Here is a 27,439-nt window from a genome sequence, read left to right as displayed (position 1 = left end):
AAGAATTGCAGTGAAACTCTGCCACCGTTATTATTGTTTAGGCAAACATGGGAGTCATTGCAGCTGTTTATTTCAGTTATTGCAAAGCAAATCATGACCAGTTAATCTGTGTGTGTTGATTGTGAAAGATAGTAGGCCAGGATAGAGGAGAGAAACTCCTTAATCAAACTGACCATCTACGCTGATACTCAGTGTTGTGATCATTAGCATTTACCTTTATTTTCCCAATCTCAGTTTACATGGAAATTTCTTCCTATTTATCTGTAAAACATAGGAGTCAGCTGTGTGTGATTATGTTGTGATTGCTATTTCCTAATTATTCTCCCACTGCCATACCAGTTACTTTTTACATTTATTTTCCAGAACAAAGACAAGCAGTGTTACTTTTCTTGTTGGACTGAAAATAGACTGACCTGAGAAACAGCCATGGCAGCACTCTAAAAATAGCTCTCCACTTTGGTCACTTGCTTTCCCTTTATTTTAGTCTATCTTGTGGATATGTAGTTGAAATCAGGCAAATTATTTAAGTTTATTCTGGTACATGGTAAATTTTCTGATATTCTTGCCTTCAATTTCATTTCCAATGTTTAGTCATCTGTAATGTACACCAAGAATTGCTGAATCTACTGCAAGTGCTTTGTAAATTGTGAAGAAATTTGAGGGATTCAGCTGAGCCATTCATTGCAGAATACCCAGCCCCTTACCTGCTCTAGTGATCACAGTATTTATGTGGTTGGTTCAATTGAGATTTTGGCCAAAGGTGACCCTGGCAGGATGTTGATGGTATGAAATTCAGTGATAGAAATGCTTTTGAATATCAAGGAGAAGTAGTTCGACCCTCTATTGTTGGAGGTGGTTATTGCCTGGCACTTGCGTGGTGTAAATATTAGTTGGCATTTATCATCCAATGTCTGGATGTTTTCCAGATTTGCATGTAGGCATGAACTGGCACATTATTTGAGGAGCTATGAATGAAGTTGATCATTGCACAGCCAGATGCAAAAATCCTTACATCTGACCTGAGGATGGAGGGAAGGTAATTTATGAAACATCTGAAAATAGTTGAGTTCATAATGCTGTCCTGAGGAACTAATTCATCAATATCTTGGGTTGAAATGATTGACCTCCAACAACCCCAACCATGCAAAAAAAAACCCCAACCTGCTCCTTTTGCACCACATGTCACTCCAGTCACAGAGATTTTCCCCGTTGACTTCAGTTTTATGGGGTTCCATGGTGTTACTTTTAGTGAAATACTGCCTTAATGTCAAGGGCAGTCACTATCATTCACCCTGCTTCTAGAATTCAGCTTGAACAAAGATGAGTGATTCTGGCAGAACCCATCTGAACATTAGTAAGTACATGTTTGATGGGTAAGTGCCACTTAGAATCTCTACAGTACAAAAGGAGGCCATTTGGCCCTGGTGGCACTGACAGTGATTCCTATTCCCATCACTTTGCCGATGATTGCGATTAAGCTGATTGGCCAATAAATGGGCCAGGTTGAATTTATATTGAATGTGCAGGATTGGAACAAGTGACAGTAACCATGAAACCACTGAATTGTCACACAATCATACCTGCTTCATATATTAAAATTGAGAAAGGAAATACGTCAATGGTACCTGATCTGGTCTTTATGTGGTTCCAGACACACAGCAACGTGCTTGACTCTTATATGTCTAATGACTTAGCAAGCCATTCAGCTGTATAAAGCTGCGAAGAAGTCTATAAGGAGTGAAACTGGATGGGGCAGTAGGCATTGACCTAAGCACCGGAAACGACATCCAGCACTGTCAACCCTGCAAGCTCCTCCTTACTAACATTTGAGGACTTGTGCCAAAATTGGGAAATCTGTCCCTGAGACATGTCAAGCAACTGCCTGACATAGTCATACTCACAGAATCATGACTATGATACAGCTATGACTGTAACACGACACTCTGCACTCTCTTTGTCTGTACAGAGTGCAAAAAACAATACTTCTCACTGTGCACTACTACATGTGACAATAATAAATCAAATCAAATCATACCTTATAGACAATATTGAATGTATTCAAGAGGTGGCTGGATGTAGCACTTGGGGTGAATGGGATCAAAGGTTATGGGAAGAAAGCAGGATTAGGCTATCGAGTTGGATGTTCAGCCATGATTGTAATAAATGGCAGAGTGAGCTCAAAGGGCCAAATGGCCTCCTCCTGCTCCTAACTTCTATGTTTCTTCTACATTTCTATGTCCCCAACACCACCTTCATCATTCCTGTGTATGTCCTGTCCCACTGACAGGACAAACCCATCAGAAGTGGCAGCACAGTGCTATCCAGTTAAGAAGGCCTGGGCATCCTCAGCATTGACTCTGAAACCCATGAGGTTTCATGGTATCAAGTCAGACACGAGCAAGGAAACCACTTGCTGGGTGCATCCCCACCCCCACTGCTACTTAGATGGTGACTCAGTCATCCTTCATGTTGGACACGAGTTGGAGGAAGCACTGAGGGTGACAAGGTAACCACATGGCCTACAGTGGTTTAAGGCAATGGAATACCAGCAGTTCCTCAAGGGAATTTGCAGATGAGTAATGAATACTGGCTTAGCCAAAAACCCATAGTATCCGTACAGTGTAGAAGGAGGCCATTCAGCCCATTGAGTCTGCATCGACTCTCTGAAAGAGCATCTTACGCATGTATACCGCTCACCCCCCAGCACTATCCCCATAACTCTGTACATTTACCATGGCTAATCCACCTAAATCCCACACCTTTCATCCACCTCCTGTGAAAGAATAAAAAAAACAGTTGTATGAGGTCAATCCTACAAACACTGTTGGGGAGAGACACACTCACAACAGGTAGACTGGTGAGTATGAGACAATTAGGTTGCTGTTCGTGGGACATGGTTGTGTATTTTTCTGGATTACATTGCAGCCTCTTACTCCTTCAGCTGCGATATTGCATAGAGGAGAGGGAGTGGGAGAAAATAAAATCAACAGAAATCATGCCATGCGGAGGAGGGAAATAAAAACAAGAGTAAACGGTTATTAAGACGTTCAGCAGAAAAATAAGCAAGCTCAACTAATTTTAAACTTCAAACTCTTCTGCAATTTTTGAATTTTATGGATTTTCTGAACAAAGTAAAATCTCAAGCTGACTTTACCCTGGCTTCCTCCTCTGATTCTCGATCTACGACGACCAAAAATAAAACTCTGATCAGAAAAAGTGTCTTTACTCCTCAATTTTGAATGAATTTTTAAATTCTCTTTCAAAGTAAGTGTGGAGTGATCCACTCCCAAATAAGTTGAAACCAGTTGAAGATGGCAACTATAAGCAATTAACCTCTGTTGGGAATACCCATTACTCCCTGGGAGAAGTGGAAACAACTGGGAAATCCAACTACAAATCAGTTTTGGATTTGTTGTTTTTGTCAGCCAATTTTGGCTGTGGCCAGCTTTGATTTAGTGGAAAAGGTTGACATGTGAACTGCGGGAAACAGAGTTTGTAGGATTGACCTCATACACTGTTCCGCATTCCCGTGTGCCACTTGTCAGACTGTACAAACACAGTTCCCCATTCCTATGTGTCACTTCGCAGACTGTATACACATTGTTTTCCATTCCTGTGTATTACTTTTGTGTGGAGTTTGCATGTTCTCCCCATGTCTGTGTGGGTTTCCTCCGGCTGCTGCAGTTTCCTCCCTTCTTGCAGGATAGGTGGATTGGCTATGCTAAATTTCCAATAATGTCCAAAGGTATGTAGTTTAGGTGGTTTGGCCATGCAAAGTTTCCCATAGTGTCCAAAGATGTGTAAGTTAGGTAGATTAGCCATGGTAAATGTGCAGAGTTACAAAGATAGGCTGTGGGTTTGGGGGGTGGTGGACCTGGGTAAGATGCTTTTTTGGAGAGTTGGCTGCACAGTCAATAGGCCAAACGGTCATTGGACCATCCTCAGACGCTCCAATGAAAACAATCCAAGTTTGTTCTCCCTTTCTTCATGGCCGATAGCCTCCAAACCAGACAACTTTGAGAAATCAAGAGGTGAGTTACTCACCACAGAATTTCCAAATTCTTTGGCCTGTTCTTGTAGCCACACTATTTAAATGATTATCTCAGTTCAGTTACTGTTCAATTGTAACCACCAGGATGTTGATAGTGAGGGATTCAGCAATGGTAATGCCATTGAATGTAAAGGGCTGATGATTAGCTTCTCTTTTGATGAAGAGGTCATTGCCTGGCACTTGTGTGGTGTGAATGTTACTTGTCACTTTTCGGCCAGGCCTGAATGTTGGCCTGGATTTGCTGCATCTCTGAGGAACTGCAAATGGCACTCAACATTAGGCAATCATTAAACATTCCCACTTCTGACTGTATGTTGGAAGAAAAATGATTGATGAAAGGTAGCTGAAGGTAGTTTGGCCTAGGACACAACCCTGAGGAACCCCTGTGGTGATAACCTGGGACTAAGTTGCTTGGCTTCCAACAACCATATTCTGTTGTTCTAGTTATGGTTCCAATTAGTGAAGAATTTCCCCTCTGATTTTCTTTGACTTCAATTTTGTTAAGGCTTCTTGGTATTACGTACCAAATGTGTCCTGAGGTCAAAGATGGTCATTCTCATCTCACCTTTGTGATTCAGCTCTTTTGTCCATATTTGGACCAACACAGTAACAAGGTCTGGAATGGGTGGCCAGTGACATCTTTCATTACTTTCCTGATGGCTGAGAGTAGACAAATGGGCCACTAACTGGCCAGATTGGATTTGTCCTGCTTTTTATGGGTACGGATATACCTGGGCAATTTTGCTCATAGTTGTGGCACTGTGACAGTTTAGCTAAAGCATGGCTAGTTCCGGAGCACAGTTCTTCAGTGCTGCATCTGCAATGTTTACCTGGAGGATGATTTGTAGTGGAGTTCCCCAGGTATCTGTATTGGGGCCCTTGCTTTTCCTGACATATATTAATGATCAAGATCTTGGTGCAGGAGACAATTTCAAAGTTAAAGTTTGTGGATAATACAGAACTTGGAAGTATTGTAAAATATGAGGAGGACAGTGTAAAACTTCAAAAAGACATAGACAAGTTTTGGAGTGGGCAGATAGGGGCAGATGAAGTTCAATGCAGAGAAGTGTGAGATGAAGCATTTTGATTGGAAGAATATGGACAGACAATACAAAATAAGGAATACAATTCTTAAGGGAGTGCAGAAGCAGAGAGACCTGGGTGTATGTGTGCACAGATCACTGAGATGGCAAGACAGGTGTAGAAAGCAGTTAGTAAAGCATAAATTATTCTTGATTTTAATAGTGGCCCAAAGAACAAGAGCAATGAGACTATGCTGAACTTACACAAGACACTGGTTAGACCTCAGCTAGAGTATTGTGTACAGTTCTTGTTGCCAGACCACGGGAAGGATATGAATACATTGGAGAGAGTCCAGAAGAGGTTTCAAAAGAACCATCTACTAGGAAAATGGGAACGGTTCCAGGGATGAGAAACTTCAGTTATGATGATTGATGGTTGGGACTGTTCTCCATGGCAAAAAGAAGGCTAGGAGGAGATTTGATAGAAATGTTCAATACCTGAGAGGGTTGGACAGAGTAGATATCAATATTGTTCACACTCGTTAAAGGATCAAGAAGAGGGCGCAGATTTGAAGTGATTTGCAAAAGAAACAAACATGATGTGAGAAAAATCTTTTGCACACAATGACAAGTTTGGGTCTGAAATGCACTGCCCGGAAGTGTGGTGAGGGCAAGTTCAACTGAAGAATTCAAACGGTCATTAGATGATTACTTAAACAGAAACAATGTACAATGGTATGGGGAAAAGGAAGGGGAAAGTCATGATGTTCATTTGGAGAGCCAGTGCAGACATGTTTGGCCAAATAATTGCCTTCTGCACCAAAACAGATTTTGTGATATATTTAACCCTTTATGAGAATAGCTAATGCACTCTATTATACTACATTTCCTCCAAGTCTCTTGGACTTCAATCTTCTCTAACCCTGCTGAAAACCCAACGCTTAAGCCTTCGAGTTATTCTGAACATTGCAGTGTTTTGAAGTCTCATAGGAAATGTAGCCTCTTTTTGCATTACAGGAAAATGTGATTTGTATTTCTCTCTCCATGTTCTCTTCTTATTCTCTCTTCTCTCTCCTTCCAATGTTTTTATGAGATTCTTGTCTTCTCTTATATTAATATGGGTTTTGGTGTCTTCACTGGTCTATTTTACCTCACTGTCCTCTCATTTGCACTACTGTTAGTCCTCTGGATGTTGTTAAAAGAATTCAAACTAGTAAATGGTTCTTTTGATTCCTGGTTGCGACTTGCACACATGATACTTCCGGATATCATTTCTTTCAATGACTTTGAGAGACCTAGCCACCAAACCGAATACTGTGTTCAGACTCTGCATTTAATAATGCCTATCTGATCTTGATGTTGTAAGATTTCAAATTCAATGTTCTTGTGATTACTATTCTACCATTGTAAAGAAAGAGATTGACTAAAAGATTGGAAAAGGAATCATTTCACCCATTAAAGAGCCAACTTGTTGGTGTTCAGGGATGGTACTGATTCAGAAGCCAAATGGTTCCATACAATATGTGAGCAAACAAATAAGGCTGTGAAAAAGAAATCCATCCAATGTAGATGAGAATGTAAGAAAATTAGGGAAGACCTATATTCTCTAAATTACATGCTAACAATGGATTCTGGCAAATAACCATTGATGGTCTAAGCTCTTCTGAACTTCCATAACACCATTTGGAAGATTCTGCTTTAACATTGTTACCCTTTTGAAGAACATCATCAACAGAGAACTTTCAAAGAACAATGTAAATCTCTTATAAGGCTTACACAGAATTGTTTGACATATGGATTACATGTTGATACATGGGTCAACACAAGCTGAATATGACAGAAGATTGAGACCAGTGTTGAGAAGACACAAGAGGCAGATTGACACTCAGCAATAAGTATAAGTTTTCACAGCAAACAATCAGCATTCTTGGTAGTATGGTAAGTGCGTCAGGAACAACGTCTGATCCATTGAAGAACAGAACCTCCAAGGAACATTATAAAGTTACAAAGGTTCTAGGGAATGGTGAATCAAGTGGCAGTTAAGGATTTTGAAATCATTCAACAAAATCAAGGTGAGGTTGATGCCATCAGAGAAATTACATTCCAGATTATCTACAATAATAGCAGCAGATGCATCATGTACAGGATTGTGCGAAGCACACGTTCAGGTACGAAGAGATGGAAAAATATGCAAATCTCTTGTACCACTTTGGCCACACCTCAGCCTTATTTAGGCCTGCAAGTTGGGGTGACATGGTGGCATAGTGGCTAGCACTGCTACCTCACACTTCCAGGGACTGGGTTTGATTCCCCGCTTGGGTCACCATCTGTGTAGAGTTTGCACGTTCTCCCTGTGTCTGTGTGGATTTCCTCCAGGTCCTCTGGTTTCCTCCCACAGTCCAAAGGTGTGCAGGCTAGGTGAAGTGGCCATGCTAAATTCTCCCTCAATGTAGCTGAATAGGCACCTGAGTGTGGCAACTGGCGGATTTTCACATTGCAGTGTGAATGTCAGCCTACTTGTGACTAATAAATAAACTTTACTTTAAGTTTCTCAAGGCACTCTGGCAGAGTCCAAAGGTGTGTGGATTAGGTTGATTGGCCATGCTAAAATTGACCCTTAGTGTCCTGAGATGCATAGGTTAGAGGGATTAGCAGGTAAAATATGTAGGGATATGAGGGTAGGGCTAGGTGGGATTGTGGTTGATGCAGACTCGATGGGCTAAGGGCCTCTTTCTGCACTGTAGAGTTCTATGATTCTATGAGAGGTAAAGATTTTTCTATTACCATCTTTTTACTGACTTCCATTTATTGTTGTGCTGAATTGTTTCAGCAAATCCTGTAACTGCTGTATTAGCTGTAAACACTGTGACAAAACTATGCCTGTAAGAAATATATTTAATCACATACCTTTGTAAGATTTTATTGGCACCAAGATATCTGTAACTGATAGCTTTCTGATTTTAATCTGAACTAATGCAGGATCCTGTAGCTTTTTTAATGATCCCTTGGGACTGCTGAGTGGAGCTTGACTGATAGTTTAGGTCATGTGGCTAGGACAGCTATGTTTCACAGAAAGGTCCAGCTTTTAGTTTCGCTTCTCAGTGATAGCTTGAAGTGGAGAGAAGTAACAGTGTTTTCCCCCCTCTCTGGAGTTGGAATTTTAGTTTTGGTTCATTTGCTGTTAGAAGCTGGTGAATGGAGCCAGTGTCTCTCTCTCTCCCTCTCTCCAGAGGAGTGTGGAAAGTTCCAGGACTGGGAAGCCTCAGAGATGTGTTCTAACATTCAAAGGACTAATTCACAGCAAGTGTAAAAAAGTTGAAAATTCAGCATCACATGAGCATACTTGTTTCTTGTGCTATGTTTAGAAAAGGATGTATATCTATGGGGTGGTGTTTGACTTGGGCCAACATAGATAGCTAGCTGTTAAGGTATATACTGTATTATATTTGAATCTCGTAATTGGCAAAAGTAATGCCAATTACTTTTATTATATTTTAACTGTGTTCTTAAATAAACATTGTTTGATAAAAACTTTCTACTGGGTCATTTGAATCATACTTGGAAACATTTGTACTCACTCATGTCAAATTCAAATGTAAAAACTTATGGTCTAGGCTATCTTCATAAAACACTTTGGAGTTTCTGGCCTGGCTCTTAATAATACTCTAACTTTATTACAGCATATCTTATTGTAACATATCTGCAGTCATGAGAACACTCCTTTATTCCAGCTTCTTTCAATGCTGCTTTCTCCAAGTCACTCTCACATCACATTAGTAGCCACTTTCTCCTGTTACAGTTAACCCTCTATGGGATATACTCCATTATATCACAGAATGTAGCATCAAACAGCTTAAATTGTTTGGATCCATCTCCGTAGTTGAATGATAGGCTGCCTCACAGTGCCAGGGCCCCAGATTCAATTCCGACCTCTGAATCCACTGTGTGAAGTGTGCACGTTTTCCCCAAGTCTGTGTGGATTTCCTCTGGTTGCTCAGTTTCCTCCCATAGTCCAAAGATACGCAGGTTAGGTTGATTGGGCATATTAAATTAAGCCTAATGTCAGGGGATTAGCAGGGTAAATATGTGGGGTTATGGAAATAGGGCCTGGGTGGGATTATGGTCAGCGTGGACTTGATGGGCTGAATGGCCTCCTTTTGCACAGTACAGATTCTATGATTTGATTTCATAGAATCATAGGTTTATTATAGGTTTTGTTTTTTTATTGTCACATGTATCAGTATACAGTGAAAAGTGCTGATCCTTACCTGCTATACAAAGCATACTGAATATAGAGAGCGCAAAATGTAGTGTTGCAGTTGTAGCTCGGGTGTAGAGAAAGATCAACTTAAAGTGTTGGGTTTGGAGCAGGGGGGTTGGGTGGGGATTCGGGCGGAGGAGCCGAATGGATCTGGTAATCCATACAGATCCATAAATCGCTACAAGTAGCAGTAGCAGCGGCACAAGTAGACGAGGCCACACAAAGGAGCAGGCATTGGCGAGAGACAGTGATTGGTCGGGGGGGGGGGGGGGGGGGAGCTTCCACATGCTGACCAACACGGGATGGTCTGGCAACAAGCGCTGAGTGATTGATGTGTCAGTGCGTGCGCGCGCCAGGGCGCTCAGCCGCAATCTCCTCTCGGAATTCCCGCTGGACGGTGAGGCGCGGGCGCGCGCTGGTGTGCGCGCGTGTGCGCGGGGGGGGGGGGGGGGCAGGCTCGCCCCCCCCGCCCCGCGCGCTGGCGCGCGCCGCCAGGCACGCTCCCGCGCGGAGGGGGAGGGGTCGCAAGAGGCGGAGAAGGGGGTGAGAGAGAAGCAAGTGTCAGAGAGGCAGAGCTGGGGCTGGGAGTTAGTGCTTCAGCAGCTCCGCTCCCAGGCTGAGGGAGGTGGGAGCGGGGGGGGAGGAAAAGGACAAGATGAATCCTCAGTGTGCTCGCTGTGGCAAAATCGTTTATCCCACGGAAAAAGTCAACTGCTTGGACAAGGTAACTGAATTGAGTTATTTTTTATCCTCCCCATCCAACCTTACCTCTCTGTCTGTCTTACACATACACACTACAGCACTGATGGTTGCACTGCGGCTCCTCATCACTCCACATCGTCTCGGATAAAAGTGTTAAATGCAGAGACAAAATGGGAATGTTGTGTGAGGCTTGGGGGGGGGGAGCGCGGTGGCGGTGGAGGAGGCTGCGTTCAGATCATCCTGGCTTGCTGGTGCATTAAAATGGAGTTCCCATCCTCCTCAACTACGCGAAAAAGTCTCGATTTCAGGTATCGAAGGCTTCAAAAGGCTGGGAATAAAATCTAATTTACTTATTTAATGTGTGGCGCATTACTGGCATTTGAGTGATAACCGGGCAAGCTGTCAACGTTACTCTCTACCTGGTCAGAATCGGTTAAAATATCCATTAAAAATAGCTATTTCATACACTTGGTTTATCCTTCATTTTTTTCACCTATTTCTATGTTTATATAATTTACGCAGTACTCCTTTTTTTATTTAAAACAAAATTCTGCGTTTCCGTTTATGAGATTTAATGATCCACAGTTTGACGCAGAATTTATTGTGTGCAGAATAGAGTAAATTATTTTTATTGTGCAGCTTTCTGGTAACACCTGTGATTTGTGCATGTTTTGAGGCTGCTTTCGGGCTACGCAGTCGAATTTCATGTATGTCGCTTTCTCTTGAAGCATTATGTTGTCGTTTTGGATAGCCCAGGTGAGGGAGAACTCACACATATTTTCTTCGCTTGTAATTCGCAGTACTGGCACAAAGCATGTTTCCACTGCGAGATCTGCAGGATGACCCTCAATATGAAGACGTATAAAGGATATGAGAAGAAACCTTATTGTAATGCGTGAGTAAATGTTGAGTTCTGTGTGCGTGGAGCCTTGTCAGTGCCGTTCCCGCCCACCCCCCCAACAACAAAAAAGATCTTAACTGTTGTACTGTCATTCAAATCTCTCGCGATGATCATAGTTGATTAAGACAGTGGTACTCTGGAAACAAGTTTAGTTGCCCTGCCCGAAGGTGTGGCAGCTCGCTTTTCAGCATTTATTTTTGGCTATTTACATACCTCCATATGTGAAAGATGCTGCCTTATTGTGTGGCAGATAGATTCTTCTGCGATTACTTGGTCATCAAAAGTTTCAGCATCAAGACAGTTACATCAAAGCTCTGCCTTTTAAATTTATAGCGTTAAAGTTACATTATTTCATGGTTATATTTTGTTTCTGTGATCAGATAAAGGGATTTAAAAGATCACCTTCTAGATACTGCAATATTAGAACTGGAGGCACATTAACGTCATCATGGGGTTAAAGGTTTGTACTCCTGAAGCCAACATCAACATCGTTAGCAAGGGCCAGAAGCGGGAACCTTTTGTGAAAATGGTATTTGTGTACATCTGGAATGCCATTTCTTCAATCTGTTCATCAAATTACACTTGTCAACTAACTTTTATAAGCAGTGTTTTAAATGGTCCTCATTGTTTATTTAGGTAAGTATCTGGATGTCATTTTAGGCAATCAAGTTGCTTTTGGGCCAACATTGTGTCTGTTTTATGTACTTTTTATGTTAGTGAACTGTTTTTGCCTAGTGAGATTGTGGAGAACAGGAAGGTTTTGTGGGACTTGAATGTTATGAGTTGCTGACTATAGGAATGTTGCTTGGCTTGACCCTTGAATCTGGCAACCTGGAAGAAAATAGCAGCAGGATTTTCTTACATTAGGGGTCTCCTGCAAATGCAGTGCACAATAGACTTCATGCATGTAGGCCTAAGTGCTTCTCCTCATGAGCAAGTGCTGTTTCTCAGCTGAAAGGGCTTCCAGTTGCTCAATGTTCAATTTGTTTGTGGCCATTATCATTGATACTTTCAGATCTGACTCTGGTTTCGTGAAAGTAATTTTGTTTATTCTGTGCCTATCGTCAACAACCTCTTTGTTCTATCCAGATGGTCAGATGACAGATTGGCTGCTTGAAGACTCGGGCTCTCCCTTTCAAAATGGTCCATGACTTCTCTCAGGAACTTGGGTAGAGGTACCGATATAGTGAACCATGAACCAAGAAGTGTTCTAATTGAGAAAGCTATTGATGTTTGGAAATTGGGTAACTTGTGAAGGTTATTCAGTACAGCTAAGCATAAGCATTAAGATTCATAACCATTTGCTGTATGCTTTACAGTATTGCGGTCAAAGGGGCCATTGCCTTACAACAAACTGCCAGAGCTGTAAGTCAGCAACTTATTGATGAGAGTCTCTTGAACTGTCTCTGTACTCCCTAGAGCACCAAAACGTCCTCCTCCCTCTGACCCAATCCTGGCACCCATCCATATCAATGCTGCCAAGCATTATGAATTAATGGGTGTTCCCATTACATCACTAAGATTATGAAAGCCAACAACTGTACCAAAAAATTAGCTCACTATTCCAAAAGAGTTTAGTCTTTATTTGACAAATGGTTTCATGTCTGAATCTTACCTGTAGGGTGTCTCAAAACTGACAACCTCAGGAAAAAAATCAGAACCCCTTAATTTGGTGAATAGGGAACATATGAAAATCAAATGACATGATTGCAAAGCACTTTAGGTTAATGCAAACCTCTGCTGATATTAATTCACTTATTATACACTTGATTTAATAACTTTCATACCTTCCCTATATCAGTGCAACCTGTTTAAATTGAGAAGATCAATCAAATGGAAATTATGTTAAAAACAGTTATAACTGAAAACTTTCTAATTCAAATTCAGACAATATTGTACTGTACTCCCTGAAATTTCTCTTTGAACTGACTTGGGCCAGCTGCAGAAGGCAACCAGGGCCCATGAAATTTAAAGGCTTTTAGGAATCATGTGCAAGTTTGAGTTTAAGCCGGCGGGCTTCTATATGAAATGCCTTCATGGCATCAAAACTCAATACAGAAACCCAGTTCTGCAGTAAGAAAAGGCACTTGTCCTGATCCCAAATGCAATACATAGCTAAGTATTTGACCTGATCAGATTCTGCCAGAGTCTTTTGCTCTTCCTGGGTGATTTGCCACATCTTCTTCAGAAACTTGTAGCATTGTAAACGACTAGTGCGTGAAGCCACACCGATGTGCAACTCAGTGAACTTTTCCATGCTAGGTCAGTTGGGCGTTAAGGATTGCTTAGGCACTCAAAACATCGCGCGCATAAAGCAGAATACTACTTGGCATGCCATTGCAGCAACTCTCTGAACAAATCCGTAAGGTTACCCATTTAAAATTCTTGCAAGACAAGGTCTACTTTAAAAAGAAGTCCAGTTTTCGAATGCTATTGCTTTTCAGATAACTAGATTTAAGGCACTTTATGTGCATCTGTGCAGAATTCTAATGGTGTCTTTCCTGTGTGCTTGGTTACTGTTTTCGTGCCTTGAATGGCAACAGCAGTGTGTGATATTGACACTTAGAATCATAGAATTCCTGTGGTGCAGAGGAGACCCATTGAGTCTGCACTGAATCTCTGAAAGAGCATTTTACCCAGGCCCACACTCTGCCCTGTCCCCATAATCTCACACATTTACCTTGACTAATCCATCTAACCTGTATATTTTTGGACATAAAGGGGTGGTTTAGCATGACCAATGCTCCTAACCTGTGCATCTTTGGACTGTGGGAAGAAACCGGAGCACCTGGAGGAAACCCATCTAGACACAGGGATAATGTGCAAACTCTGGACAGCCACCCAAGGCCAGAATCAAAACCCGGGTCTCTAGTGTGGCACACACAATATGAGCTCCCATTTAACAGCGTGAGTAGCACGGGCAGTCAACTGATTTCTATTTACTTTAATCAACAGAATGTCCACATGATCCTGTTTAGATCTATTTCATCACAGTTGATGATGTCTGTGTTGCTTGTTGTCTTGCCTTTGTCTTCTTTAACATTTTCATTTCTGAATTTATACCTGTTGGCAGTTTTCAATTAAACAAAATGCAATGTGGTTGAATGAGTTAACAGCTCTGGTGGGATTAGACCTATACAGAACGAGTTTGGAGAATTCCTGTTTAGTTCTTTGGGGCAAAGCATGCTGTGAAAAACTGACTTGAAAGTTATAGGCTTGTTTGTTGAAGCTCGAAGAATGACTTGGAAAGGATGCAGAACACTTATATTTTGTGCAATGTTGTTTTCTGTATGACCAGGCCAAATGTGGCCAGAAATTGCTTGATCTGAAGGTTCTTGCTGCTTAGAGGGAAATCATAAACCAACTCATTGGGTAGATGTTTACAGTTTTCATGGATATCACTCCCTATGTTTCCTTCATATTGACAGTATCTACTGAATAAATTTAAAATCTTCTGAAGAAAATTTTGTTTTACTTCTGTAAAGTTGGACTTTGTCCAATTATAAAGCACATTAGCCTTTTAGTGTGTCCTTTAATCTATCCTTGTGCAAACAGTGTCTCGCCACATAGCCACGTGCAACAGTGACTCCATATTCTCAGCGAGTTGAGGAGGAATTTCTTCAACCAGACAGTGATAAATATATGGTATTTGTTGTCACGGAAGGCTGTGGAGGCTAGGTCATTGAGTGTATTTAAGTCAGAGATAGATTCTTGATTTGGTAAGGGGAACAAAGGTTATGGTGGAAAAGGTGGGAGAATGGGGATGAGAAACATATAAGCCATGATGAAACAGACTTGATGGGCCGAATGGCCTAATTCTGCTTCTATATCTATGGTCTTAGGGTTTTATGATCTTATTAATGGAACTGCAAAAATTGTCCTCAGTTACAACAATCTTACATCTTCAATTCCTTGATTCGATTGCAGAGTTATAAAATAAGAAAATTTTAACAACGAATAACACCTCTTCTGAATGTTTACGCAATTTTTGGACTTATCAGTTTTTATTACTACTTTCCATCTTTGATGCATATGCCCTTTATTTCTGTTTACAGCGCACTGAGTTCTATTAATGTGCCTGGTCATTTGGAAATCTCTTATTGCGTATATTAAACTTGCCCCTGATAGAGTATCATTGTTGATTTATAATGACAATGAGTTCTTTTCAAAGTTGATGTAGTTATGTAGCTGTGCTTTTTTGAAGTTCCTTTTTTTGATAATGGGATGTACATTCATTGGTTGATTGTTAATTGATAATTCAGTGTCAACTAATTGATTATTCTGAATCATTCTTAAAAAAATTCTAAACAAGGTAATGAAGTCTACTGAAAAAATTTGTAAATGACTATATTTTGCCTAACATTTGTTAGTGAGTCATTTCAGTTTATCAGTGTTGGGACTGTGTCTCCAACCATCACTCACTTACAGAAACAAGTCCATGGGCATCCAAATTTCATACTTGAACCACCAACTTGCAACATTGATTAAAAATCTGTTTAAGTGCCTAATGGCCACAGGGAGAAACAAAGAACAGGTTTCAAAATGACAAAATAAACCAATAAGGAAACTTGTGTTTTTTTTTGCATAAATGGGAATGGCAGAAGGGGGAAATAGTAGGAGACAAAATACATTTGGTGGTGTTACTTATTTGTAACTGAACAAAATGTACTGCACCTCTCATTGTATATCAATACTGTATGTAGCCAGCATGGATAACATCAGGCCTGACCTGTTGCTGATGTGTTTTGAACATTTGGCCTGTGGTCACAATGCACAATTTAGATCCAAAGTCATACAAATTGTCTCACCTGTTCTGCCAGTGTCAAGTTATGCTCAAATTTAATTGGAGTAGGATTACATGAAAAATGGGGGAAAAATCAATGCAAATAATGGAGGCCTAGAGAAAGCACCAAACATGCACAGTATATTTCCCTCTAAAATATGAAAATTAAAGATTCAGCAAATTTCACCATTATTCATGACCATTGATCAGTGCAAACATTTTAATTCTGAGGGTTACTTATACTGATGCCGTAAAAATACATTGAAAGAACAAAACTGCAGTGCATGTCTCAGTGTAGGTAACTTTTTCTTTAAAAGATCAAAAATTGTAGTCTTGTAAAATTATTTGTTCCATTCTGTGCTGGAAATCTGATCATAATTTGAAGAGAGCCTGTGAGCAATTGTAAATGCAGGAAACCTCTGTGTAGGCTTTAAACTTTGGGTTGGGCATTTATAATACATGGAGATTCATTCAGGTGGACACAGTGATAGGTGATTGCAAAGATCAAGGAGAGTTGGGAGGATTGCACTTGTGCATGTGCTAAAATTCAGACGGCCTACTTAATTTGCGTCCTGTTTGTTTCTGGGTGAAAATATGCAGGAGATTGCAGCCAGTGATACCACTTAGTTTGTTTTCATGGAACATAGAACATAGACCATTTTGAACATGGTTAAGCTTGAAGTCAAGCGGATATCTGAATGGCGATTGAATTACAACAGTTTAAGAATGAATTATTTAATACAGTTCACTTTTAATCCTTTTAGAGACTGGGAAATGTTCATGTCCTATTTATCTGTTGCTTTTAGTGGCACATGGAGGCAAACTTCAAGAACATACATTTACATAAGTTGTGCTAATCAATCGATTGACTACTTACGAATGCAGATATAAAATTAAAAACATTCCTTGGCATTTCAAATTTTAGAGCCATGGAAGGTGTAAAATTTGTGTACCAAGAAGTTGGTTATTCCTTCTACCGTTTTTTCTCTTTGGTTTCCCTGTGGCACACATTTTGCAAAGTAATATTTTTGCCCCTGTTTTTTGGGCTGTTTGCAAATCTTAAAAACTAATAGTTGGATTTCAATAAAAGTTGGTACACAGATGGGGTATGGCCCAAGGAAGAACTGATTAGTTTTTGGCAAAGTGCAGATCTGGATCTTGGAATTTGTTTGAGGATCTGATAACATTGTGAGTTGGAGCGAACTGACCCTCTTTGTTGAGAATGTTGTAGATTGAGCATATGTTTGTGCAGTTCATGGACAACCTTAGCCACATTTTTACCTCTATAGTGCAAACATGGAACACTGCTATGAAGTCAGTAGTTCCAAAATATAGTTGAGTTCCAAATTAGCCTACGTGTCCTCTATCTGTTCATTCTTTTCAAATGTCTTGTCTCTCATTTCTCTCTCAAATATCACAAGATACATTTCTCATCAGCCTATTAATCTACCTGATTACTTAAATCAGGAAGTGGAGATGCTGGTGTTGGACTGGGGTGGACAAGATGAGAGGTCATTTGACTCTAGGTTATAGTCCAACAGGTTTATTTGAAATCACAAGCTTTTGGAATGCTGCTTATTTGTCAAGTGATGAAGCTTGTGATTTCAAATAAACCTGTTGGACTATAACCTGGTGTTGTGTGACAGGGGAACTGCTATTTATGTCTCTTTGTTTTGAAGATCATCTGTTAACATACCCTGATAAATCATTCAACCAGCTTCCTATTTCATGGTGTCAATTCCCTTGCGTATTGATTTTTTAAATTTGATTTATTATTGTCACCTGTATTAATTTACAGTAATAAGTAGTGTTTCTTACACACTATACAGACAAAGCATATCATTCATAGAGAAGGAAAGGAGAGACTGCAGAATGTAGTGTTATAGTCATAGCTAGGGCATAGAGAAAGATCATAGAGTGAAAGATAGAATTAGAAGGTATGCTAGGTGCAGCTTGCAAGAAGTCACCTTGTCCTGGTGCTATCTTGCAAATCTATGTACTTCAGCATCCCTAAGCCTCCTATGTGTTATCACGTTCCTTATGAAGTTCCATGTGTACCACATTCATTCTGTTTCCTTTATCAATAAACTCTATTATTTTCTCTATTAAATTTCAGGCATGACTTGCGTTTAGTAAACTTGTATTAGCTGTTGCTAATTAGTCAAAGCCTTTCTAGGCAGTTATTATGTTTGTCTTGTAGTGTAGCCTCTGGAAGTTTCCTGATTTTTTTTTTTGACAGGTCCATATTTATTTGGTCTACCCCTTCCTCCCCTTTTAGAACAGATGTTCTGATGGAAATCTTCCAGTCCTCTGGTTCAACTTCCATATCCAATCAAGTATGTTTGAAAGATTGTGGTCAGAGTCTCTGCATTTTTCTCAAGTCTCTCAGCATTCTAGTATTCATGCCACTAGAGTCCAAGATTTTGCTTTTTGTGATTGTCATATTTTTCAGTGCTAATTTCTTGTGTAACTGATCCCCTGCCTCCTCCTTGTACCTTACCATTCTCACTACTGTACTCTATTGGAAAACTGGGCTAAGTAGCTAAACTCTTTCACTTTCTGTGAACCTTTTTACTTCTCTAACTCTTAATGATGCTACCTGCCACTGTTTTGTCATTCCCTAAAACGAAAGCAAAAGAACTGCTGATACTGGAAGTCTGAAATAAGAACAGGGATTGCTAGAAATACTTACGGGGGCAGGTATCATCTGTGGAGAGAGAGAGAAAGCAAGTTATAGGGTAATTCTTGATAAATGCTTTAGGCTTTAAAGAACTTCTGAGGTGGTCAGGATGTTTCTTGAGTTAAAACATTGGTTTAGCTAGCACTTGGCACAAGTTGCCTTCTTGATGAAGGACTTAAAGCTACAATTCCCAAGTTTGGTCAACAGTTAATTGCTGCTTAAAATGCCTACAAATGCTCATCAAAGAGGCTGCACTTTGTTTTGGTAGCTACCACTTCAACTAATTCCCTCTCTGAAGACCAAATAGCTATTCTGGAGTAAACAGAGCTTTGTTTTTAATTTCAAGCCATTTATTAAAGGGTTACTCAATACTCCATGGTCATTGCTGTTGAAGTTGTGAAGAGGATCTCTGAAACGCCTTGGAAAACTCTCTGTGACACTCTGTCAACACTTCACTCGAGCAATGCTTATTTCAGAAATTCCCTGAGGATCTCACCTAAAAAGGATGGAATCACCAAGAGAAAAGGAGTTCTTGATGATAGCTTTCCAACCAGGGGTTCCAATTGGTCTGAACCAGAAATGAAAGGAGCACATAAAGCAAGGGAGAGCAGCACCAGGGAGCGGCAGGAAAAGGGGACAGAAAGCTGAAGTGGCACCCTTCTTCCTTTGGGGTGCAAGATATTTCTTCCACTGTAGGCCTCTTTCTTTGTACTACAGAGCCTGTGTGTCCTATTTTCTCAGTCCCTGAGACACCCTGCAAGGTGCTGCAGTGTGCCAGCCAGAACAATCCACATCTGCAGTGGAAGTAGTTGTGAGGAGCCCACAAATGCTGTTCCACAAAACCTGCATCTAATTAACACTGCAGGTTTCTGGTTCGGCAGTTTCAGAGATCTTGTTCACAATTTCAACAGCAATGACCATGGAGAATCAAATTATGGTGATGAATAACTGGGACCAAAATAAAAACAAAATGCTGTGGGTGCTGGAATCTGAAACAAAATCAGAAGATGCTGGAAAATCTCAGCAGGTCTGACAGCATCTTTGGAGAGAGAATAGATCCAACATTTTGAGTCTGGGTGACCCTTTGTCACAGCAGGACTGGGACCAGAATGTCAGGTTGTTGCTTGACTGGTCTGTGGGCCTACTCTCCCAATTTCTCAGATATTAGTAAGGAGGAGATTGCTGGGTATGCATTCACTGTGTCAGAATTTGATGGTTAGATTGAAGTGAAGTGGTCAGTCTGGTTCATGGTAAAAATCTATTAAGAGTCAACCATATTGTACTCTGTGGAGCCACCTTTTGGCCAGATCTGGTAAGGATGGTAGGTTTCCTTTCTTTTAGGGCCTTAGTGAACTAGATGGCTCTTTTGGACAGTCCAAAACATAATGCCCACCATTAATAATATTCTTTATTCTAAATTTATTTTGATTTAACTGAATTCATTTTCACAAGCTGTAATGATGGGATGTGAACTGTTATCTGCAGATTAATAGTCCATAGAGTAACAGAATCATGCAGCACAGAAGAGGCCCTTCAGACCATCGAGTCCGCACTGACACATTCGAAAAAGTCCTGAATTCCCACTAATCCCATCTGCCAGCACTTGGCCCATAACCTTAAATGTTAAGATGTGTCAAGTGCTCATCCAGGTACTTTTTTAAAGGATTTGAGGCAACCTGCCTCTACTATTTCCCCCCCCCTCCCCCAGGCAGCAAATTCCAGACCGTCAGCACTTTCTGGGTAACGTTTTTTTTTTCACATCAGCCCCCTCACCAACCTCTTGCTCCTCGCCTTGAACCTATGTCCCTTTGTGACTGACCCTTCAACTAAGGGGAACAGCTGCTCCTTATCCACTCTGTCCATGTGATTCATAATCTTGTACACCTTGATCAGGTTGTCCCTCACTCTACTCTGCTCCAGCAGAAACAACTCAAACTTATCCAACCTCTCTTCATAATTTAAATGTTCCATCTCGAGCAGCATCCTGGTGAATTTCCTCTGTGCCCCCTCCAGTACAATCTAATCCTTCTGATAATGTGACAAAACTGCACACAGTACTCTTGCTGTGGCTTCACCAAAGCTCTCTACAATTCCAGCATGACTTCCCTGCTTTTGTAATTTATGCCTTGATTGATAAAGGCCCATATGCCTTTTTACCACCCTGCTGACATGCCCTTCTGCTTTCAGAGATCTGTGGTCAAGCACGCCAACGTTCCTTTGTTCCATAGAACTCCGAGTGTGTTACCATTTACTGCATGCTTTCTTGTTAAATTACTCCTTCCAAAGTGGAATTAACTTCTTCCAAACTTCACACCTTTCATGGTTAAATTCCATCTGCCTCTTATCTGTCCATTTGATCATTTCGTCTATATCTTTTTGTAGCCCAAGACACTCAGCCTCACTCCTAACCACCTGTCCAATCTGTGTGTCATTGCAAACCTACTAATCCTACCTACCTACATCACTGGACACTGGCTTCCAGTCACTAAAGCAGCCTTCTGTCTCCTACAGCTGAGCTAATTTTGAATCCAGTTTATCAAATTACCTTTTACCCCATGTGAATTTACCTTCTTTACAAGTCTCCCATGTGGTACCTTGACCCAATCTCAAGAGTTACTATAATAAAAGCAAAATACTGCTGATATGGCAATCTGAAATAAATGCAGAAAATGCTTGAAAAACTCCAATCTGGCAGCATTTGTAGAGAGAGTAGCAGAGTTAAAATTTTGAGTCCAGTTTGACTACTTTGGTTCAGAATAGTTGTTAATGGCAGAAAAATGAAAAGCTGTATCAGAAAGCAAAAGCATAAAATCAACGTGTAGACTGGGCCTTGGGGGAAAAAAAATCAAGATGGAGAGTGGAGTTGATGGCCTGAAGTGTTGGAACTCGATGTTGAGGCCATATCACTGGTCCAATAACATAACCACCATGTCGCCGTATCCGATTTATAAATTTTTATTTTGCTATATTCCGTCATCTTAGTGATGTTGACCTTCCTGAGCCATTGTTTTCTCTTTCCCTTCCATATCCAATATTACGGTCTTTGTTTTTGATGTTTTCCTCTATCCTTGTATTATTTATTTGTGCTGCTTCATTTCAGCAATGTCTCAATTGGTCTAAATGCATCAAGATTTAAAAATAGTGTTGAAAACATTGCAACTAACTTTCATCTTGTAACCATACTGTTTTAAGTTTAAATTGATGATGGTGGTTCAAAATTGTGGAAGAACTCAATTTGCTGACATAGTGTCAGAGGGCCAGCTGTTCCATCTTTCAAGCAGGCATTTATTTGGTGAGCAGCCCTTAGATCAGAAATGAGCAGGGGATTTATTAAAGCATGAAAATGGGGCTTAAGTGACCCAGACAAGAATCCTAAGCCATTTTTGTGTTCACTTGTGTTGCAACTGTTAGGCCTTCAGGCCTGCTCACTGTTCAGAATTGAGAAATGGTATCCAAGTGGCCCTCAACTGTTCTTTCTTCAAATGTTGCAAAGTTTTGGGAGGTGTTTTTCTTGTACTTCATTGTTTCGTCTGGTCGCTTAAAGATTTCCAAGTGCTTGGGATGGCTATAAAATAATTAAAACTCTTGAGAGGTTTTAGGCTGTAGTTTATTTTCTGATTCCACTTTGGTTAGAGGAGGAGAGATGCCAGCAAGGGAAGAGCAAACAGCAGTTTGTGCAGGTACACCAAATATAGGCTTTGTTAATAGGGCAACATGCCTGCAGTTCTCTGAAGAACTGTGCACAAGGAGGCTATGCTTCTCATGGGAGGTTGTCATAGAGTTGTCGCCATCTGCATCAACCTGCAACCAACTGTCACAGCTAACACAGCATTGCGTTTTGCAGTCAAGGTCACTGCAGCATGTTAAATGTAAATGAGTTCCAGCTACATAAATTGATTTGGGCCTTCCACTGACCTTATCTGGCAGGGAGTGTAGACATCCTGCCCACTGCCTGTCTGATGTACATCCACTGCAGAATTGTTCCCCATTATAAAAATGTTTATCTTTGCTGCTTAAATTGCTTTTAACTGAGTGTATTCCCACTAATTGAAGTTAGCCATTTTTATAGCTGTCTTGCTCTTGCATTTTCTATAATTTGTCTACACACTTCCTCCTCATTCTTGCTGATCAGAAGTCTGTAATATGCTTCCAGTAAAAAAAAGAACCAAAATATTCCTTTAAAATCTCAGTGATCTAGTACTGTAAGACAATATTTGATTGATAGTCAGTTCTTCCTCTTTGTTTCCTACTTTATTATTCTGGAATATTTTGTAACTAGGAATTGTCATCACTCATCATGCCTTGGCCTAAGTCCTGTCTTTGTTACTGCTATGTCAAACTATTCCTAATGTTCCCTTTCTACTTTGAGCATTTACATCCATAGAAATTAAACCTGATTCTTGTTTGTCTGTTCTAATTTAATCGTTCAAAATACAATCTGTTTCTCTGTAGCTAAAATTTATTTCTGAAATAAAATTTAAACAATATAAGAAACAAATAGATGGGGGAAAAAAAAACAATAATACCATATGTATCCAAAGAAGTTCCAGAATGCACCGTACAATAAAAGTAGAGGTTGACTTATTCATCCTTATAAATTAGTGGCCTTGTTTTTTTTGCATAACTACTTATAATGCTGCATATCCCTGTTGGTGCATGCTTAACTCAATGGTAGAACCTTTTGACCCAGAAGGTTGTGGAGTTAAGTCCCATTTCAAGGTTCATGCATCTAGACAGGTACTACACTTCATCTGAAGTATTTTATTCACTACCAAACACTTGATAAGCTGTGAAAATGAGAGGCACTAAACAAATGAATGTCCTTTCCATCCATATTTGTATTGATCTATGTTTCCTTTCCACCCTCCTGCCACTTCCCATTCAGTGTTCTAGGTGATTTGGTTGTATCCATTATGATAAATCAGCATGTAGGAGGCATTAAAAAGCCAGAAGTACCCATTCATATTGCAGGTGTCATTTTGGTAAGTATTTTCAATGTTAAATGAATCACATGTTCTTTTATGCTGTGCCGTGTATGTAGTCCAAAACAAAAAAACTTAAACATAGAAAATTAGAAGCAGGAAGAGGCAAATTGGCCCTTTTGAGCCTGCTCCACCATTCAATAGGATCATGACTGATCCTCTATCTCAACGCTAGACTTGTGTACTCTCCCTATACCCCTTGACACCTTCTAGATATCATGTTTCCTCCTCAAAAATATTCAGTGACTTGGCCTCCACCACCTCTGTGGTAGAGAATTCAACAGGTTCACACCATCAGTGAAGAAGTTTCTCCTCAGCCCATTCCTAAAAGGCCATCGTGTATTGTGGGACTGTGAACCCTTGTTCCTGATTCCACCCAGCCAGAGGAAACAACATCCCAATGTTTAACCTTGTCAGAATTTTCTACCTTTAAATGAGACCTCCTTTCATTCTTCTAAGCACTAGTGAATGCAGGCCCATTCGACACAATCGCTCATTGTACGACAATTCTGCCATTTGAGGGATCGGTCTGGTGAATCTTTGTGGCAAGTATAGCTTTTCTGAGGTACAGAGATCAAAACTGCACAAAAAAACTTGAGATATGTTTATGGACATTAGAAAAACTGGAACGTCGCTGGATTCCGGGGAAGTGCCGGAAGATTGGAAAACGGCTAATGTTACGCCGTTGTTTAAGAAGGGTGCCAGGCAAAAGGCGGGGAATTATAGGCCGGTTAGTTTAACGTCTGTGGTAGGTAAAATGTTAGAATCCGTCGTTAAGGAGGAAATTGCGAGGCATCTTGAAGGGAATTGCTTGATAGGGCAGACGCAACACGGTTTCATTAAAGAGAAGTCGTGTCTGACAAATTTACTGGAGTTCTATGAGGATGTGTCTAGGGCAGTGGATAGAGGAGAGCCGGTGGATGTGGTCTTTCTGGATTTTCAGAAGGCGTTTGACAAGGTACCTCACAAGAGGTTATTGCAGAAGGTCAGGGGACATGGAGATGGGGGTAGGGTGTTAGCGTGGATAGAGGATTGGTTGTCAAATAGGAGGCAGAGAGTGGGGGTCAATGGGTGCTATTCGGATTGGTGGTTGGTGACTAGTGGAGTGCCCCAGGGGTCGGTGCTGGGGCCTCAGCTATTTACCATTTATATAGATGATCTGGAGGAGGGAACCGAGTGTAGGGTGTCGAAATTTGCTGATGACACCAAGTTTGGGGGAAAGGCAAATTGTGCGGAGGGTGTGGAGAGTCTGCAGAAGGATCTAGATAGGCTGGGCGAATGGGCCAGGAAATGGCAAATGGAATTTAATGTTGGCAAGTGTGAGGTGGTCCACTTTGGTAGGAAGAATGGTAGGAAGGACTATTACTTACGTGGAGAAAAACTGCAGCAGGCGACGGTGCAGAGGGACCTCAGGGTCCTTGTGCATGAGTCGCAAAAACCCAGCTTGCAGGTGCAGCAGGTGGTCAGGAAGGTGAATGGGATGCTGGCCTTCGTAGCGAGGGGGATTGAATATAAAAGTAGGGAGGTCTTGCTGCAGCTGTATAGGGCATTGGTGAGGCCGCAGCTGGAGTACTGTGTGCAGTTTTGGGCGCCGCACCTGCGCAAGGATATTTTGGCCTTGGAGGGAGTGCAGAGGAGGTTTACTAGGCTGATACCGGAGTTGAGTGGGTTGAGCTATGAGGAGAGGCTGAATAAACTAGGTTTGTACTTGTTAGAGTTTAGAAGAATGAGGGGAGATCTCATTGAGACGTATAAGATGATGAATGGGATGGATAGGATAGAGGTGGAGAGACTCTTCCTGCTCAAAAAAGACAGTAGGACTAGGGGGCACAGCCTCAAGATAAAGGGGGGGGGGGGGCGGTTTAGAACGGAGTTGAGGAGGAACTTCTTCACTCAAAGGGTGGTGAATCTCTGGAATTCTCTGCCCGTTGAAGTGGTGGAGGCTGCCTCGCTAAATATTTTTAAGAAGCGGGTTGATGGGCTCTTGATAAGAGAGGGGATTAAGGGTTATGGGGAGAGGGCGGGAAAGTGGAACTGAGCCACGACAGATCAGCCATGATCTTATTGAATGGCGGGGCAGGCTCGAAGGGCTAGATGGCCTACTCCTGCTCCTATTTCTTATGTTCTTATATGTTGTGATTTTAAACCAAGACATTGTCACAAATGTATTCATGAATGTGATGACCATTTAAGTCATGTTCTCGTAGATTTTTTTATTGAAGAGCCCATTTTAAAATGGATTAGTAATTATGGGGAGCACCAGCTTAATTGGGAAAAATGGCATGCAGGGCAAATGTGTTGTTTGATGCGCTTTCATTGAGACACAGGATCATAATAGCCCTACAATGCAGAAGGAGGCCATTAGGCCCATCAAGTCTGCACTGATGACCCACCCAGGCCCGAGTGTAACCCTATGTGTTTAATCTGCTAATCCCCCGACAATTTACCATGGCCACCCATCTAACCTACACATCTTAGGGCAATTTACCATAGCCAATCAACCTAACCGGCACATCTTGAGTGTGGGAGGAAACTGGAGCACCCAGAGGAAACCCCTGCAGATACGGGGAGAACATGCAAACTCCACACACATAAGAACATAAGAAAATAGGAGCAGGAGTAGGCCATCTAGCCCTTCGAGCCTGTCCCGACATTCAACAAGATCATGGCTGATCTGGTGGATCAGTTCCACTTTCCCGCTTTCTCCCCATAACCCTTAATTCCCTCGTCTATCAGAAACCTATCTGCCCATGACTTAAATATATTCAGCGAGGTAGCCTCCACCACTTCAACGGGCAGAGAATTCCAGAGATTCATCACCCTTTGAGTGAAGAAGTTCCTCCTCAACTCTGATCTAAACTGCACCCCCCCCCCCCCCCCTTATTTTGAGGCTGTGCCCTCTAGTTCTGCTATCCTTTCTAAGCAGGAAGAACCTCTCTACCTCTACCCTATCTAGCCCCTTCATTATCTTATATGTCTCGATAAGATCCCCCTTCAGCCTTCTAAACTCCAACGAGTACAGACCCAGTCTATTCAATCTCTTCTTATAGGCTAACCCCCTCATCTCCGGTATCAGCCTAGTGAACCTTCTCTGCACTCCCTCCATGGCCAGTATATCCTTTTGCAAATGCGGTGACCAAAACTGCACACAGTACTCCAGTTGTGGTCTCACCAGTGCCTTGTACAGTTGCAGCAAGACCTCCCTACTTTTAAATTCTATCCCCCTTGCTATAAAGGCCACATAGTCACCCAAGACTGGAATTCAACCCGGGTCCCTGGCAATGTGCCACCGTGCTGGTTTCAGTAGATAACTTTATTCTTACAATGCCTTCTTGCACAAGGCTGAATTCACTTGGCACCCATATCAGTCTTGGTAATTACATGGCAATCTTCCTGCTGCTGCTCAGCACTCCTCCATTCTTGCTTTCCTCCTACATGAGGCAGCCAGCCCACTCTATACTGCATGTGTGACAGCCATTCTCCGTTTCTGGCTTCCTGCTTGCACTACCTCTGTTTGCCTGTCATTCATTCATATTTGATCATGGCAGCAAGTAGTCATCCGCATAGCCCACTGACTCAGTAGGAACTTTAACGCTATTTCACGCAACCCCTGAAAACCCCACGTATGCAAACCCCAGTTTGAGAATCTCTGCTTTAAAACCCGAGTCCTGTTCATGGAAGTGCGATGGAATTTAGTGTTGCAGTTGCCCGTTTGAGATTTGCCTAGCAGGTTAAGACAAATTGGCAGCAACATGCTAATGTTGTGTACAGTATGTCTTTGTGAATCCTAAAGAGAATATTATACCTGTTGCTTACAGCATTGTGGTTTGCCTTCTGTGATGGCTGGTTTATCCTATCCACCTGCGCCATTCATAATTTTCATAAATGGAATACCCATTAAATGTATTCCCATAAGATGATCCTGGATAGGTGCGAAAGTAACAGGGTAGTTGTTATGGGGGACTTTAACTTTACAAATATCAATTGGAAAAGCTATAGTTCAAGCACGTTAGAGGGGTCAGTTTTTGTCCAATATGTGCAGGAAGGTTTCCTGACA

At 41.3% G+C, this 27,439-nt stretch overlaps 1 protein-coding gene across 2 annotated transcripts in view; it reads left to right on the top strand.

Moving 5' to 3' along the window:
• Positions 1 to 9,861: 9,861 nt before the first annotated feature.
• Positions 9,862 to 27,439, top strand: part of nebl (nebulette) — a 251,171-nt gene continuing 233,593 nt past the window's right edge. Inside the window, exons 1-2 of one of the 2 annotated variants that reach the window (XM_080211095.1) lie at positions 9,862 to 10,058; positions 10,837 to 10,931. In XM_080211095.1, coding sequence (XP_080067221.1) covers positions 9,990 to 10,058; positions 10,837 to 10,931 — 164 coding nt within the window. In that variant the 5' untranslated portion in view covers positions 9,862 to 9,989. The remainder of the gene's footprint in view (positions 10,059 to 10,836; positions 10,932 to 27,439) is intronic. The other variant, XM_080211102.1, reaches the window with a different exon arrangement.

The sequence above is a fragment of the Carcharhinus amblyrhynchos genome, chromosome 2, assembly GCF_965287045.1.
Source record: "Carcharhinus amblyrhynchos chromosome 2, sCarAmb.v2.hapA, whole genome shotgun sequence".
NCBI classification, from domain to species: domain Eukaryota; kingdom Metazoa; phylum Chordata; class Chondrichthyes; order Carcharhiniformes; family Carcharhinidae; genus Carcharhinus; species Carcharhinus amblyrhynchos.
Note: the sequence above shows the minus strand (reverse complement) of the source record. Positions and strands in the feature narration are given on the sequence as shown.